This window comes from Symphalangus syndactylus, chromosome 16, assembly GCF_028878055.3.
Source record: "Symphalangus syndactylus isolate Jambi chromosome 16, NHGRI_mSymSyn1-v2.1_pri, whole genome shotgun sequence".
Classification (NCBI taxonomy): domain Eukaryota; kingdom Metazoa; phylum Chordata; class Mammalia; order Primates; family Hylobatidae; genus Symphalangus; species Symphalangus syndactylus.
The window spans coordinates 86,023,280-86,039,162 of record NC_072438.2 but is presented as its reverse complement, the minus strand read 5'-3'; the positions used below and the strand labels follow the sequence as shown (position 1 = coordinate 86,039,162).

Sequence of the window (15,883 nt, the reverse complement as noted above, 5' to 3'; positions counted from 1 at the left end):
AGAACTCAGGGTATTTTGCCCATCAGTAGAGGCAGATGCTGGGCTGATTTCTTGCAAACCTATATTAACAGGAAAAGCAGGGGAAAAGCTGCAGTCCTGTCTATTAGCTGATAAATTTATGAACTCTAAGGAACAACAGAGACTCCAGATGATGTTTTTTTTTTTTTTTGCACAAGAAACCTTGGGGGGGTGGGGGTCGGGGGGTGGTTATTGGATTACCCTTTTGGCCAGTTGGTTTTATAATAGTAAGTTCAAATTTTAAAAAGAAAATGTGTTCATCTGATATTCATCTAGCTAGTCATGTGGCAAACAGAAACACTTTCTTCCAGAAGCACTGCAATAAGCCCTCATCAAAGTGGCTGGACCTGAGCCAGGTCTGCAGCTCTGCTAGACACTCAGCTGCTTCTCAGATTAGCAAGATTATGTCTCAGGTACTTTGAGTTTATCTCTGTGTTTCCACTCATCTTAATATATATTTTTATCTCTATATTCGTGTGGTTGCTTGTGGGTTACATGCATTTCCTTTGTATTGAGCAGCTGTACTAAGCAAATTGCAACTGTGCAGGACAGCCGCTCTAACGCTGCACAATGTTCCTGACCCAGGTGTATCTGCAGCAAGGCATCTCCTCACCTCCCCAGCAGTGGTGTGGGAGTTGATAGTGATCTTGCAGGAACCTCCGCCATGGCAATAGACCGTGGATGTCATTTCCTGCCTGTGGATCAGAGCTTCTATTTCATCTCGGGAAGGCACAAACTCTCGGCATTTGGTTTTCTTAAGAGATTCGTAAGTGAAGAGAGCGTATTTTTCCATCTCGGTTCCTGGAAACTGTTCCCGTATCCTAGGAGACAAACACTAACTGTTAATTTTTAGACTGACGGGGGCTGGCTGCTGGGAACTGGGCTGTGCCAAGGTTCTGTAGACCAAAGCGGTGAACGGTCCCCCACTGGTGAATGGAGCAAGCACCAGTGACTTCTTGGCAAGGGCCTGCTTCATTTTGTGCAGTTCAATTTAAATACAAAAAATCCCTAAAGAGTGAATGTCTCACTGGGAGCAACTGTGCTGCCAACTCACCTCTGCAGCATTGTTCATACTTGAAAGAGTCATGCCTCATCCTATCATATGAAAATTCTTGGCCTGGCGCCGTGGCTCACGCCTGTAATCCCAGCAATTTGGGAGGCCGAGGTGGGTGGATAACCTGAGGTCAGGAGTTCAAGACCAGCCTGGCCAACATGGTGAAACCCCATCTCTACTAAAAATACAAAAAATTAGCCAGGCGTTGTGGCGGGTGCCTGTAATCTCAGCTACTTGGGAGGCTAAGGCAGGAGAATCGCTTGAACCCCTGGGGCAGATGTTGCAGTGAGCCGAGATCATGCCATTGCACTCTAGCCTGGGCAACAAGAGCAAAACACTGTCTCAAAAAAAAAAAAAAAAGAAAAGAAAACAAACTTCTTTTTCTATAGCTAATCAAAATCTCAGTCAGATTGTTTCTACCTCTTTGATCTGGAACAAATATCCAAGTTTTTTTTTTTTTTTTAATATAGAGTAGTGGTAATTAATTGATCCAATGTCCTACACATTAGGACATTACATCAAAGGTGACTTGGTCCCTAAAATAACCTTGTGTGACTTAAAGAGAAAAAGGATGGCAGCATTCTGTAAGCTTGCTCAGGCAACCCACGAGTCTGACCCAGAGGTCCCTGTCCTACTAGAGGTGTCTTCTGTTCAAGAGCCTCTTTATCTGAACGAGGACCCAGCGCCCCACCTGCGTGAGCAGCTCTGCCCAGCTCATCTCTCGTGCCCACATGCTTTACCTTTTCAGATGGAACTTGAGATACTTGAGAATCCCTCGACTCGGCAGGAAGGTGCAGCTCAGGCATGTCAGGATCTGCCAGCTGTACAGGTTGCCCACACTGCCGGGGTGGGGCACTTTGTTGGTCTGTTTGATGAGCTGGCAGTACAGCTCGTCCCGTAGAGGTCGCAGGTCATGCCCTGTCTGTAGGATGCCCTGGATTATTGGAATCGGGTCAGACATGGACTCCAGTTGCTGCAGGGAATTGAATATCTTGATGGCCTCATCCTGAAGGGTGGTATAGCCTTTGTCTTTGAGCACTAGGACAAGCAAAACAAACACAGAAGTCATCCGAGGGGTTCAGAATAGGGCATGAGCATAATCGGAGCAGTAGTCAAGACAAAGGAATAAATGAGGAGGATGGATGCAATGCCCACCACACTGCCTATACATCTCAATCAGCTGAACAGAGATCTAAAAGCACAGAGGTGGGTAAGTTGACACGGTTTTGTTACCTAATTGAACTTCTTACCATATAAAATGCTTGCTTAAAAGGTAATCTGTTGCTGAACAAAATCCTTTTCTGGAATGCAGAATTACTTAGGATCTGGTTGTCTGGCTACTTGGCCAGGTGCAATGGCTCACACCTGTAATCTCAGCACTTTGGGAGGCTGAGGCAGGTGGGTCACTTCAGGCCAGGAGTTCAAGACCAGCCTGGGCAATATGGTGAAACCCTGTCTCTATTAAAAATACAAAAATTAGCTGGATGTGGTGGCGGGCGCCTGTAATCCCAGCTACTGGGGAGGCTGAGGCATGAGAACGACCTTAACCTGGGAGGCAGATGTTGCAGTGAACCAAGATTGCACCACTGCACCCCAGCCTGGGTGACAGAGTAAGAATCTGTCTCAAAAAACAAAAAAAAAAAAAACAAAAATAAAACAAAAGGCTACTCTCAGTTCAGGGGGAGAACTGGCATTTTCTGACTCCTTTAAATCTCTTCTTTTACTACAGCAATCAATCTTAGCATTACTACAACCACACTCTAGAAGTCTTGTTTTAGTAATGCATCTAAGTATATTTCATCTTTTCCTTCCAATTCACAATGAGTAAGACAGTCTTTGAGCTAAAAACAAATGCTACTGTGTTAAACTAAAGAGTTAGCAGGGCAAGGGGAATCATGGTCTCTGAGGAGTCGGGGTGGAGCTCTGGACTTACAGTTGAGATTTATGTCCCCATATGGAAGGGGCAGGAGCGGGGAGTGCAAGGGGTGATGGGTGTATCGAAGGATCGGGTTCCGCTTGTAAATCTGTTCCACCACATCCGAGTTCAGGCAGTTCTCCTAAAAATCAAGCAAGCAAGCTTATTGTAAGAAACCTGTATTTTCCTACATATAAATATTTTTCAAGAGTCTCAAATATCCATAAACCTAGTGGGGCAAAGATGGTGGAAATCCAGTGTTAGGTGGTTTCATGCGCGAAGATACCCCATAATCTGTGTTTGAAGACAAGTCACAAAAATACATTCTTACAGCTCATTTCTTAGTTTCTCATGCGTGTACTTCCCCATGTCATTTTAAATTTTCTCCCCTGGAGATTACATACATTTAAAAAATTTCATCTCGGGAGGGCGCGGTGGCTCACACCTGTAATCCCTGCACTTTGGGAGGCTGACGCAGGTGGATCGTGAGGTCAGGAGTTCGAGACCAGCCTGACCAACATGGTGAAACCCTGTCCCCACCAAAAATATGAAAATTAGCCGGGTGTGGTGGCTGAGTAGCTGTAATCTTAGCTACTCAGAAGGCTGAGGCAGGATAATTGCTTGAACCCGGGAGGTGGAGGTTGCAGTGAGCCGAGATCACGCCATGGCGCTCCAGCCTGGCTAACAGAGCGAGATTCTGTCTCAACAACAACAACAAAAATTTAATCTAGGCTGAGCATAGTGGCTCATGCCTGTGCATTTTGAGAGCCTAAGGCAGGAGGATCACCTGGTCCCAGGAGTTTGAGACCAGCCTGGGCAACATAGTGAGGCCCTGTCTCTATAAAAAATAAGAGCAAAATAAAAAAAATCTGATGATCTGTTATTGATTTAGCCATCAGTAGCTAAATCATGTTATTTTTATCTATAGTTCATTTCATAAACACATTTTGCTAGTTCTTGAATTGCTGTTTTCTATTCTCTCTACCTGAAAACTACACACATTAATATATTCTTGGGGAGACTGTCCTTCCACGTGCCTGCCTGCCCTTCCACCCTTTAAACCTAAGGAAGTCTTTCACGGAATTTCATCATCATGTACTTATGCTCCTAAAATGTTCATCTGGGATATGAAAAAAACAAAGTTACTTTTAGAACCTTAAATAAACAGAAAAGTTGCAGGAGAGGTAATGAATCATTCTATCATGGTAATTTCATTTCCACTATAAAACTGTTTCAGTAATAACTAATTAAAGGCCACAAAAAAATTTTTAATTACTTAAATAATTTATATGGACTGATTTAGGGTAACTTGACTCATTGTTTAAGAAGCATGGCTTCGTATTTGAAAAATTATATTTACTCTTTTAAAGTCTAAATTCAAATTGATTCAAACAATTTTATGGACTTATTTAGGGTAACTTGACTTATTTCTTAAGAAGAATGGCTTCATATTTAAAAAATCGTATTTACTCTTTTTTTTTTTTTTGAGACAGAGTTTCGCTCTGGTTGCCCAGGCTGGAGTGCAATGGCACGATCTTGGCTCACTGCAACCTCTGCATCCCGGGTTCAAGCGAGTCTCCTGCCTCAGCCTCCCGAGTAGCTGGGACTACAGGCACCTGCCACCATGCCTAGCTAACTTTTGTATTTTTACAAGAGATGGGGTTTCATCATGTTGGCCAGGCTGGTCTCGAACTCCTGACCTCAGGTGATCCACCTGCCTCAGCCTCCCAAAGTGCTTGGGATTACAGCCATGAACCACCACGCCCAGCCGAAAATGTCTGAATTCAAACCGAAGAATACAAAAACAGGGTTAAGTTCCAGCACTGAAGACTGAGTGTGGCTGATACATCATAGTTTTACTCCTTTCAGAAGAAATCTTCAAAAAATAAAATTTTTAAGGCTAAAAATGAAATTATGTGTAGCCAGTCCCATGGGTTGCATGGAAAGCAACCTGAATCTGGTTCCAATTGGGCTGGGTGTGGTGGCTCAAGACCGGTCCTGGTGGCTCACACCTGTAATCTCAGCACTTTGGGAGGCTGAGGTAGGCGGATCACCTGAGGTCAGGAGTTGGAGTCCAGCCTGACCGACATGGTGAAACTCCGTCTCTACTAAAAATACAAAAATTAGCTGGGCGTGGTGGTGGGTGCTTGTAATCTCAGCTACTCGGGAGGCTGAGGCAGGAGAATTGCTTGAACCCGGGAAGCGGAGGTTGCAGTGAGCTGAGATCGCACCACTGCACTCCAGCCTGGGTGACAAGCAAGACTCCGTCCTCCGTCTCAAAACAAACAAACAAAAAACAACTGGCTTGCCAGAAGCTGGTTCCTAACACCCAGAGAACATATCACTTTGGAATCAGGAGGCCAATTTGATTTTGATGGAAAATATCCACCACTGATGGATTAGATCTTCTCCCACCTCCACAAAAGCTGAGTTCCCTCTTGGATCTGGTTAGCTAATTTCCTTTGCCATCCATCAGTAAAATACCTGCCTCACCATCACTCTAACACCTTCTCTGTCACAGCCCCAGCTCTGTCCCTTGCCCTGGGAATCTGCCTGCGACTGCATGGAGGGCCAGTCTCCCTTGACTTGGTTCTGCACCCGGGACTGACCAGCTACGTGGGCAATGCAACCACAACATCCCCCGTCAGCGTTCCATTTCTGGAAAGTGAGGGTAAGAAAGAATCCCCACTCAGGGCTGCCATGCAACCATTCATTCCTTCATCTCACATACATTTACTGAGCCACTACACGTACTTATAAACAGGAATTTGTAATTTTATTTGCTCAGTGTTAATATAGAGGCTCAGGAGCTTCTGGAAGTTTGCACGTGCCTGAGAGGGATGCCAAGTGTTCTTCTAGACCACCCCAGGCTCCTTGGGAATTCACTTGTGTGGTTTGGAAACTGTACAGTGACAGTGGAACTAGCGGGTTACTCCTAGAAGGTCCCTCAACTGAAGCTGAGGTGGAACCTGATGCAAGGCAGGTGGACCCCCATGCAGGTCACCACATCCCCATGAGCAGGGAGCCCCACAGTGCAAGCTACAGACCTCGTCCTTCTGCCCACAGAGCCCAACAGGTGGGATCAGGTGACTCAGCGAAAACGTCTAACACTGCCCTAGAGACAAAACGTTTTTGGTCTAAAATTTCTCATTTAGATTCCTGAAAGCAGGGTACTCAAACACAAATTTAACCAAGCGCTAGTTTGTTTTTTGTTTGTTGTTGGTTTTTTTTGTTTTTTTTTTGAGACAGAGTCTCACTCTGTCGTCCAGGCTGGGGTGCAGTGGAATGATCTCTGCACACTGCAACCTCTGCCTCCAAGGTTCAAGCAAGTCTCCTGCCTCAGCCTCCTGTGTAGCTGGGATTACAGGAATGTGTCACTACACCCAGCTAATTTTTGTATTTTTAGTAGAGACGAGGTTTCACCATGTTGGCCAGCTTGGTCTTGAACTCCCGACCTCAAGTGATCCACCTGCCTCAGCCTTCCAAAGTGCTGGAATTACAGGCGTGAGCCACTGTGCCGGCCAACCAAGCATTAGTTTTGATTACAGAATAAAAATTGAACCTCACTAATGCTGAGGTCTTGGTGCTCTAAGGATAGAATCTCTGAGTTGTAATCACCTACCTTGATAGGCTTGTCTTATCTTACCTTGATGTCTTGAATCAGCTGCTGGGTGGGGGTGTCGATCGGGGCCTTGGTGTCAGTCACGTTTTGAATGGCACTGGACCACCGGGTGGCCTCATTGAGCAGCTTGGTGTAGAGCCGGTAACAGTGCTTGCGCCCGTACACAGTGACGTTCCAGTAGCCTGCAATGGCAGGGGTGCCCAGCACACGCATGTCAACGCCAACCTCGGCGACTGAGGTAAGGCCTGTGAACTCTCTGACCCCAGTCCCTTTAATTATTCAATTCAATGGACGCTGGCTGAATTCCTACATGTGTCCTGTCCTACCCTGCACTAGGTATCTAGTGATAAAGAAAAAAGTGTCTCTTGCACTGTGACATTTACAGCTGAGATGGGGAGATGAGTATTAGAACAATAAACCCATCATTAAATATATAAAGATAAATGATAATTGGCTCTGGAAGGGAAAAGGGTAAGTTAATGTCTCTTTCTGGGCTCTGGAACAGGAGTGAAAACTCTCTGATTTCTGACTTTCCTTCTTACTTCTTATTTCTTCCTTTCCTTTCCTTAGCCTCTCCCTTCAGAAGACAGCACTTGTGCCTGGCAGTGTGTGAGTTCAGAGGCAAGCTGTCCGAACCGTCACCCAAACCTGACGCGAATGGAACAACCGTGTTAAACAGAAGCACAAGATCACAACCAGCAACAAAAATCAAAATAAGCCATCTTCTGGAAACACTTTTATAACACTACGAAAATTACAAGAAACCCTCTAAGTTACCTGTGTACTTTCTATGCTACTAGGCTAAGTTCATGGACGGTCAGGATTTATCTTTTACAGGTTGCATAGGACGCTCATCGTACAATGACGGAAAACAGCCTGGCCCACATGGCAAAACCTGGTCTCCACCAAAAAGTATAAAAATTAGCCCGGTGTGATGGTGCGTGCCTGTAGTCCCAGCTACTCCTTGGGAGGCTGAGGTGGGAGGATTGCTTGAACCCTGGAAGGCTGTAGTGAACCATGATGGCACCACTGCACTCCAGCCTGGGCAACAGTGTGAGACCCTGTCTCAAAAATAAGAAGAATAAAAATTAAAAGGATGAAAACAGAGTATATGAAAACCAAGCTTCCTGTAAGATGCCCTGCATCTGTTGACATTTTCTTGTCCTCGCGCGAGTCTTCCTACCACTCCAGGAATCAAGACCTCTAGTACAGCTTAAACACTAAGTGGTCACATAGCTAACCCCAGACAGGCTTAGAAGATAAACCAAGAGGACAGCTTCTCTGGGGGGAAATAAAGTACACAGTAGGAAGGAATCTTACTCCTTTGCCCAGAGCAAGCCCAGACTTTAAGATTTGATGCTCAGGGTTCAGGCAGCCAGCCTGGTTACCTGTCTCTTTGAATATCTTCTCATCTGGGGGGACGACAGAGCAGAGGCTGTTGAGGACCAGGGTCCCCAGTTTCAGCGCGTTCTTCTCTGAACTCTTGTAGTAATCCAGGGAATTGTGGGTGAGGACAAACCACCGTTTCTTCAGTTTCAGTGAAGACATCTTTGGACTGTTCTTCACCTCTTTGTGCAACCATCCTGGAAAAAAAGATTAAAGTGCAAATTAAAATCTATGAGGAGAAACCCGGAAGACCACACAATCATCTGCATAATGCTACCAGATGGGTGGGGTTTCTAGCTGTTTGCCAGAAAAAGACCACGAACACCCCAACCCGATGTAAATGGAACAACTACATCAAAGAAAAGCTCAAAATCACAACTAGCAACAAAAAACACGACCCTCTAGAAACACTTTATAATATCACAAATTAAAAATCACTTTAAAAATCTCCAACAGTTAAAATGACTGGGAAAAGCAGCTCAAAATGAAAATGCTGCAGATGTCTATAAGCGAATGGAAAGGTGAGTCTGTTAAGCAGACCAAGGAAGCAGGGCAGGCAATCACCTCTCACGATGAATTCCTGGCCCTCCACTCTGGTGTCCCCTTTGGACCTCTGCAGCAGGGTTATCCAGTGGTGCATCTCCTCCGGCGTGTCGGCGTTGCAGTGCAGCACCCGGTTGGCCGTGATGATCACAAACGAGTTGGGTCTGCGCCACAAGGTGAGAAGGAAACAAAACCCCTTAGCTCTACCATCAGCATCACCTCTGTGTGAACCGAGACTCAGTGCCTTCTTCCTGGCTTCTGGGTCACGGGATATACACTGCTAGGCTATCCGTGTTTTTATTAAGGCAAACCTTGCTCATTTCTGCAGAAATTCTTTTACGCATCATTAACCTTTAAACTTGGAGCAACACATTCATTCTGAAGGTCCTGGAAGGGAAAACATTTCTTCATGCAAAACTTTCCAGATGAAACTCAGTTCCAGGAAGGCTAAATAACGTGACCATGAAGGAAAATTTTTTTTTTGATGCCTCTCCAAAGTCAATTTCTTCCTGCCTTGGGCAATATTTCTGTGGGTTGGTAATGAAATGTCAGACACCAGCAATAAAAGAGGATCAGTAAATAGGTGTAGGTGGAACATCGTAAATGCTTGATTACGCTTTGTACAAAAAGCCACCTGGGTCCGTGTTTTCAAAGTGATCTAACAGGGTGCATTTCCTAGTCACGGATAACGTGATAATGGAAATTTGCTTTCTCCCTCACCTCTTTTTGTCTGGAAATGCCCTGAACCTCTCTCATAGGCCCTTGCTAATATAAATACTAACTCCTCGATCTAACGGCTTAAGCTAGCGAATGTGAACTCTTTCTTGCAAGTCTTCAAATGTTCACTGTAGTTAGGTGACACAAAAATTTAAGAAAAACAGTAACTGCACTGCAGGACACAGGAAAAGCTATGCAAACAGGCTAAACTTGAGGTGCCCCTTAAAAATAAAATAAAAAAAACCTTTTTCTATAGTTAGAAAGGGAGAAAAGTGGCCAGTTGAAGAAGAGAGAAAACCCTGAACGAGGATTCAAAATTCTAAGGATGGATCATCACATGCCCAGCCTGGAGGAGTGAAGGGTGTGGGCGAGCAAAGATGTGGAGAAGGTAAGGTAGAAACTCACATACCAGAGTAAGAAGCACCAGGGCTTTGATTACAGATACGACACATACATGTTAAAGATTCCCGAGCCAGGTATAAGGGGTGCAGGCTGACTACTAAAAACAAAGGACCCATGGTTCAGAAGGGCTCTTGTCAATGGGAGGGTGACAGAGACCCCACCACTCTAATTCTGCCAAGTAGACACTGTATTTTGTTGTCAATTTTTTTTTTTTGAGACGGAGTCTCGCTCTGTCGCCTGGGCTGGAGTGCAGTGGCGCAATCTTGTTGTCAATTTTAACACACTCATATTCATTTTCCGGCTGTCTTACTGAGGGCAGAAGACAATTTTGATCCTTTCTCTGGTCCGTCCTAGAGAAACTTTTCTTAAATTCTGCTGCAGGCCAGAAGTAGAACTTACAAGATAATACAGAAAAACAGAGACAATAAAGATGAAGTTCACTGGGCACAAAGACGCGTAAGATCATCTCCAAAGATGATTTGCCTTCAAAAATCGAAACCAAAAAGGTGCCAAGAAAGAAGAAATGTCAAGTAAAATAAATGTTTGTGGTTTATCAATACTCTACATAGACATTATCATCAAAATCCTTTTCAAGTTCATTAAGTTCAGAAAGGAGAATGACTCCCTTCCCCTTTGCTGGAATATCATTTTCCTAAACAGGCATTTTCTTCCTATATAAATCCCAGGTTTGTCCCTGTATACACATTAAAAATATTCCTCATGCTTTTTTAAATTGTCTAGGTTCCCACGGTTTGCCCCAGGACTCCAAAGATACCCAGAGAAGGAGACTTCCAGATGATGTAAAATTGGGTACCAAGAAGGAAGACTTTGGATTGCTGGGGTTGACAAGGTAGGAACACGCAGCCTCGTGTGATTTCACAGCCCTGCGAAGAGGGACGTGACCCAGCAGCACAGACACCTGTGGACACACACAGGTGATGAGCTGTTTTTGTTAAGAGCCACATCTGAGCTTACCTATCAGGGCTGTCAGAGGCACACACAGAATCAATCAGCCCCACATCCAAGGTGCCCTGGAAAAGAACAAAAAGTAAAGAGAATGAGAGAACCACTAAAGTAGGGTGCACACTACAGTAACACCTCTAGCCCACACCTCCCAATCAGACAGAAAAGGCTCTTTTCTTTTTAACTTCAAAATAACAGTTATCTATGAGACGAATCCTCTGTTGTGTGGGTACAAATAGCCTCTACACAGCGCAGAATCTATAGCCCATTTATGTTTAAAAATTACAAGTTAATCATTCCCTCTTGTCCTTTCAATAATTTGTTTTTCAAAAATATTTTACTAAATTTTCTCCAAGTACCTCTATTTTAATTTAACTTGTTTGTTTTAGAAACAGAGTTTCACTCTGTTGCCCAGGCTACGCAATGGTGTGATCTCAGCTCAACACAACCTCTGCCTCCCAGGTTCAAGTGATTCTCGTGCCTCAGCCTCCCAAGTAGCTAGGACTACAGGTGTGGGCCACAACACCTGGATAACTTTGTGTTTTAGTAGTGATGGGGTCTCGCCATATTGGCCAGGCTGGTCTTAAACTCCTGGCGGCCTCAAGTGATCGACCCGCCTTGGCCTCCCAAAGTATTGGGATTACAGGTCTGAGCTACTGCACCTGGTCCCTCTCATTCTTAAAATATGTTCAGTGAACAGTGTTTATGACCTTCTTTCTTTTTTTTTTTTTTTTTTTTGAGACAGAGTCTCGCTCTGTTGCCCAGGCTGGAGTGCAGTGGCACGATCTCGGCCCACTGCAAGCTCCACCTCCCGGTTTCACACCATTCTCCTGCCTCAGCCTCTCCGAGTAGCTGGGACTACAGGCGCCCGCCACCACGCCCAGCTAATTTTTTGTATTTTTAGTAGAGACGGGGTTTCACCGTGGTCTCGATCTCCTGACCTCGTGATCCACCCACCTCAGCCTCCCAAAGTGCTGGGATTACAAGCGTGAGCCACTGCACCCGGCCGACCTTCTTTCAATAGTACAAATTTCCTGAGTTTATTGTGTCCTTTGATTAAATTTTACACTTCTTCTCCTAAGAAACTTTATTTCAAGTTTTTCTGATGAGGAAATACAACTTGATTTCAAAGTAGGGTTTTGTAACTTTGTGTATGTGTCTGGGATGGAGGGAAGACATACAGTACAATTTAGATTTCAGCCCAGCGCAGTGGCTCAAGCCTATAATCTCAGCACTTTGGGAGGCTGAGGCATGTGGATGGACTGAGCTCAGGAGTCCCAGAACAGCCTGGGCAACATGGTGAAACCCTGTCTCTACTAAAATACAAAAAATTAGCCAAGTGCGGCGGCATGCGCCTGTAGTCCCAGCTACTCGGGAGGCTGAGGCAGGAGAATTGCTTGAACCTGGAGGCGGAGGTTGCAGTGAGCCGAGATCTCGCCACTGCACTCCAGCCTGGGTGACAGAGTGAGACTCCATCTCAAAAAAAAAAAAAAAAAAAAAATACAATTTAGATTTAGATTTCATCAAGTCCTCTGAAGAGTAAGTGTAACATGTGCTTCTGTGACTTCATAAAAAGGAGGATTATTTCTTTTGTTATTTTAAAGGTTTGAGGTGGGAGAATTGGAATGTATTACTACTTATAACCTTCTATAATTTATTCGTTTTTGTTGTTTGTTTTTTTTAGGAGACAGGGTCAGGCTGCTGGAGTTCAGTGGCACAATCATAGCTCACTGTAGCCTCGAATTCTCAGGCTCAAGCAATCCTCCTGCCTCAGCCTGCCAAGCAGCTGGAACTACAGGCACATAACACCATGCCTGGATAATTTTTAATTTTTTTTCATAGAGGCAGTGTCTTGCTATGTTTCTCAGGTTGGTCTTGAACTCCTGGCCTCAACTGATCCTCCCACCTCAGCCTCCCAAAGTGCTGGGACTACCGGCATAAGCCACAGTGTCCAACTTAATTTACTGTATTTATTACTGTATTATTATATTGTACTATTTATTATATTTATTATTGTATTGATTTTAAACTCAAATGGTCCTTTTTTTCTCCTAAATTATTCTATATTTACCTTTAAAAAAAAAAAGACTGTCTGGAAATTCCCAATCTTTCCCTTTTTTACCATCTGACGCCCTCCCCGTCCCTGCCCCTAGATGCCCCACCCCCATCCCAGGCAGTGCTCCCGTACCACAGCATTCTGTGGGTTTGCCTGCTCATCATGCATCTCCTGGATCTCCTGGTCCGTGGACGCGTGGACCTGACTCAGAACGCTGAACCACTGGCTGCGGGGAAGAGAGAGCAACTGTCAAGGAGAGGCCAACCTCGTATTGGCAAAGCAATAGCGCCCTACTGCACGTGCTCTGTGAAAATGACATCTCTAAGCACCTTTGCTTTTAATTTGATTACTTCTTAGGGGTAAATGTCGGTTTCATTACCAAAGAATAAAGTGAGAAGAAGCAGATAAAGTACCTGTAAATGCCTTTAAGTGCCATATTATGTTCTAACTTTAGGTCAGTGGATGGCCTTTTTCCGGTCCCATAGACCTTTACAAACATTTGACGATGATGAATGAGTTCCTTGAGAAATTAACAGCAAATAATAAAATCCTCAGTTCTACTCACAATACTTATATCGAGAATCCTTACTTAAGATATTATTAATAAACTAGGGAACATTCAGGTGCTTTTTCTGTTTTAAAAAATAAATTTTAAGGTGAGAAGATCAATATAGGTTGAGCATCCATAATCCAAAAAAATCTGAAATCTGAAATGCTTCAAAATTCAAAACTTTTTGAGCACCGACACGATGCTCAAAGGAAATGCTCACTGGAACATTTCAAATGTTCAGATTAGGGATGCTGAACCGGTAAGTCTAATGCAAATATCCCCAACGCCAAGATCTGCAACACTTCCAGTCCCAAGCATTTTGGGTAAGGGATACTCAACATGTAATGGAGAGTATCATATTGGAATGGCCACTAGATGTCTATTTTTTTTTTTTTTTTTTATGAGATGGAATTTCAGTCTTGTTGCCCAAGCTGGAGTACAACGGCACAATCTCGGCTCACTGCAACCTCCACCTCCCGGGTTCAAGTGATTCTCCTGCCTCAGCCTCCCGAGTAGCTGGGATTACAGGCGCATGCCACCATGCCCGGCTAATTTTTGGTATTTTCAGTAGAGATGGGGTTTCACTATGTTGGCCAGGCTGGTCTTGAACTCCTGACCTCAGGTGATTCACCTACCTCGGCCTCCCAGTGTGCTCGGATTACAGGCATGAGCCATTGTGCCGGGCCTAGATGTCCATTTTTTCTATGTATTCCCAGGATGGGGTTTTCAACCACCTAACAGCATTTCTCCTCAAGTCAATAAAACCACAGGAGAGTTGGAAATGAAAAATAACTGCTTAAAGTAGAAAACTATTTTGACCAGAGAACTCTTCCATCTTCATTTCAAATGAGTACTCTCACATCCAGCCTCATCACAATCAGAAAATAAAGGAAAATGTCTGGGCATGGTGGCTCACGCTTGTGATTCCAGCATTTTGGGAGGCCAAGGTGGGAGGAAGGCTTGAGCCCGGGAATTTGAGACCAGCCTGGGAAACTTACTGAGGCCCAGTCTCTACAAAAAATAAAACATTAGCTGGGTGTAGTGGTACATGCTTGTAGTCCCAGCTACTCGGGAGGCTGAGGCAGGAGGATCACCTGAGCCCAGAAGGCCAAGGCTGCAGTAAGCCACGATTATTCCACTGCACTCCAGCCTGGGTGACAGAGCAAGACTCTGTCTCACAAAAAAACAAATACAAAACGAAACAAAACATGTCAACTTGAGAAAAATCAAGCAGAACAAAGCATCAGGAAAATGACCATGAACAGACATGCATCCATCTAGCATTTACTGACCAACTACAAAATGTGAACGCTATCAAATATGAAAGAGACTCTAGGGTATCCTTCTCCTCCTGGGGGCTTATAAGACACAAAATACATACATACTCCTATTTAAGGCAGAGGGGAAAGTACTTGGTATCCAATGGCATGTTTAAAGTTAAAAAAAATGACACCATATGTAAAGGTAGGCTGTGCAAATGATTTACAGCAAAGCACTAAAATCTATCTCGGTGCTTCCTAAGGGAGAAAAATGTGACTACAAGCTTGAAAATATTCAACATATACAACAGATATGCATATATCTTGTATACAAGGAAAACACTTTAAGATAAATTTGCACTATCCATTCTGGTTAACTAAACAGCAAGACTTCATTGCTTTGCTCATCTCAAAAATATCCCAAATTAAACATTGAAAAAGACATACATTCAAGTTGTAGGAATCACATACACAAAGGCATAAAATTTGTTGCACTTTCAATTCTGTCTAGATTAGACTCAAATTTATAAATTTCTTCTCTTGAGTGAAGTATAACTTGGAATCTGAAAAGGAATTTTTTTTAAAAAGTTTTCCACTGGTCAGGAGAAAAAGTCCTTGGCTAAAATATTCCAAAGGTTAAATTTAGCAGGTTCATCATGGCATAAAACAGACAGGGCAGCTGCCAAACGCCAGGCCTATAATTCAGCTGAAAAGCTGCAGGCATTCCCTGGGCCACAAACAACCACATGTGGTCTCCAGGAGTCCCAGACAGAATGATGGGCTATAATTCCAGGTTTGCTTGTTTTTCCAGTTTGTGTTAGAATTTATGGGTCTAAGCAGGGTTTTAGTTTGTTCCCATGGGAATAATTATTTTCTGGTGTCTTTACCCTTAATGTTGCTACCACGGTACTGTATCAACTCAGAAAGATTCAAAGGGCAAGGGGTAGCGAGGGGTCCTGAGAACACACTAGAAGGTCCTAATGATCTTGGGGCTGAGAATTGAAGAATTCGGCTATTGGATGTTACCCTCATAAATTAAAAGACGTTCTCAGCCAGGCAAGGAGGCTCACGCCTGTAATCCCAGCACTTTGGGAGGCCGAGGCAGGCAGATCACCTGAGATCGGGAGTTCAAGACCAGCCTGACCAACATGGAGAAACTCCCGTCTCTACAAAAAATACAAAACTTGCCAGGCGTGGTGGTGCATGCCTGTAATCCCAGCTACTTGGGAGGCTGAGGCAGGAGAATCGCTTGAACCTGGAAGGTGGAGGTTGTGGTGAACCAAGATTGCGCCAGTGCACTCCAGCCTGGGCAACAAGAGAGAAACTCTGTCTCAAAAAAAGAAAAAAAGAAAAGATGTTCTCTAGCGTTGCTCAGAGCAGATGACAGACACCTCCAAC

At 44.2% G+C, this 15,883-nt stretch overlaps 1 protein-coding gene across 1 annotated transcript in view; it reads right to left on the bottom strand.

Annotated features, from left to right (window-relative positions):
* Nucleotides 1-15,883, bottom strand: part of MYO10 (myosin X) — a 272,480-nt gene that overhangs the window by 9,655 nt on the left and 246,942 nt on the right. The window contains exons 29-36 of the mRNA XM_055246103.2: nt 12,809-12,902; nt 10,633-10,688; nt 8,560-8,702; nt 7,998-8,192; nt 6,634-6,791; nt 3,006-3,129; nt 1,813-2,110; nt 632-839 (exon numbers count right to left, since the gene is read on the bottom strand). Of these exons, the coding sequence (XP_055102078.1) occupies nt 632-839; nt 1,813-2,110; nt 3,006-3,129; nt 6,634-6,791; nt 7,998-8,192; nt 8,560-8,702; nt 10,633-10,688; nt 12,809-12,902 (1,276 nt within the window). The remainder of the gene's footprint in view (nt 1-631; nt 840-1,812; nt 2,111-3,005; nt 3,130-6,633; nt 6,792-7,997; nt 8,193-8,559; nt 8,703-10,632; nt 10,689-12,808; nt 12,903-15,883) is intronic.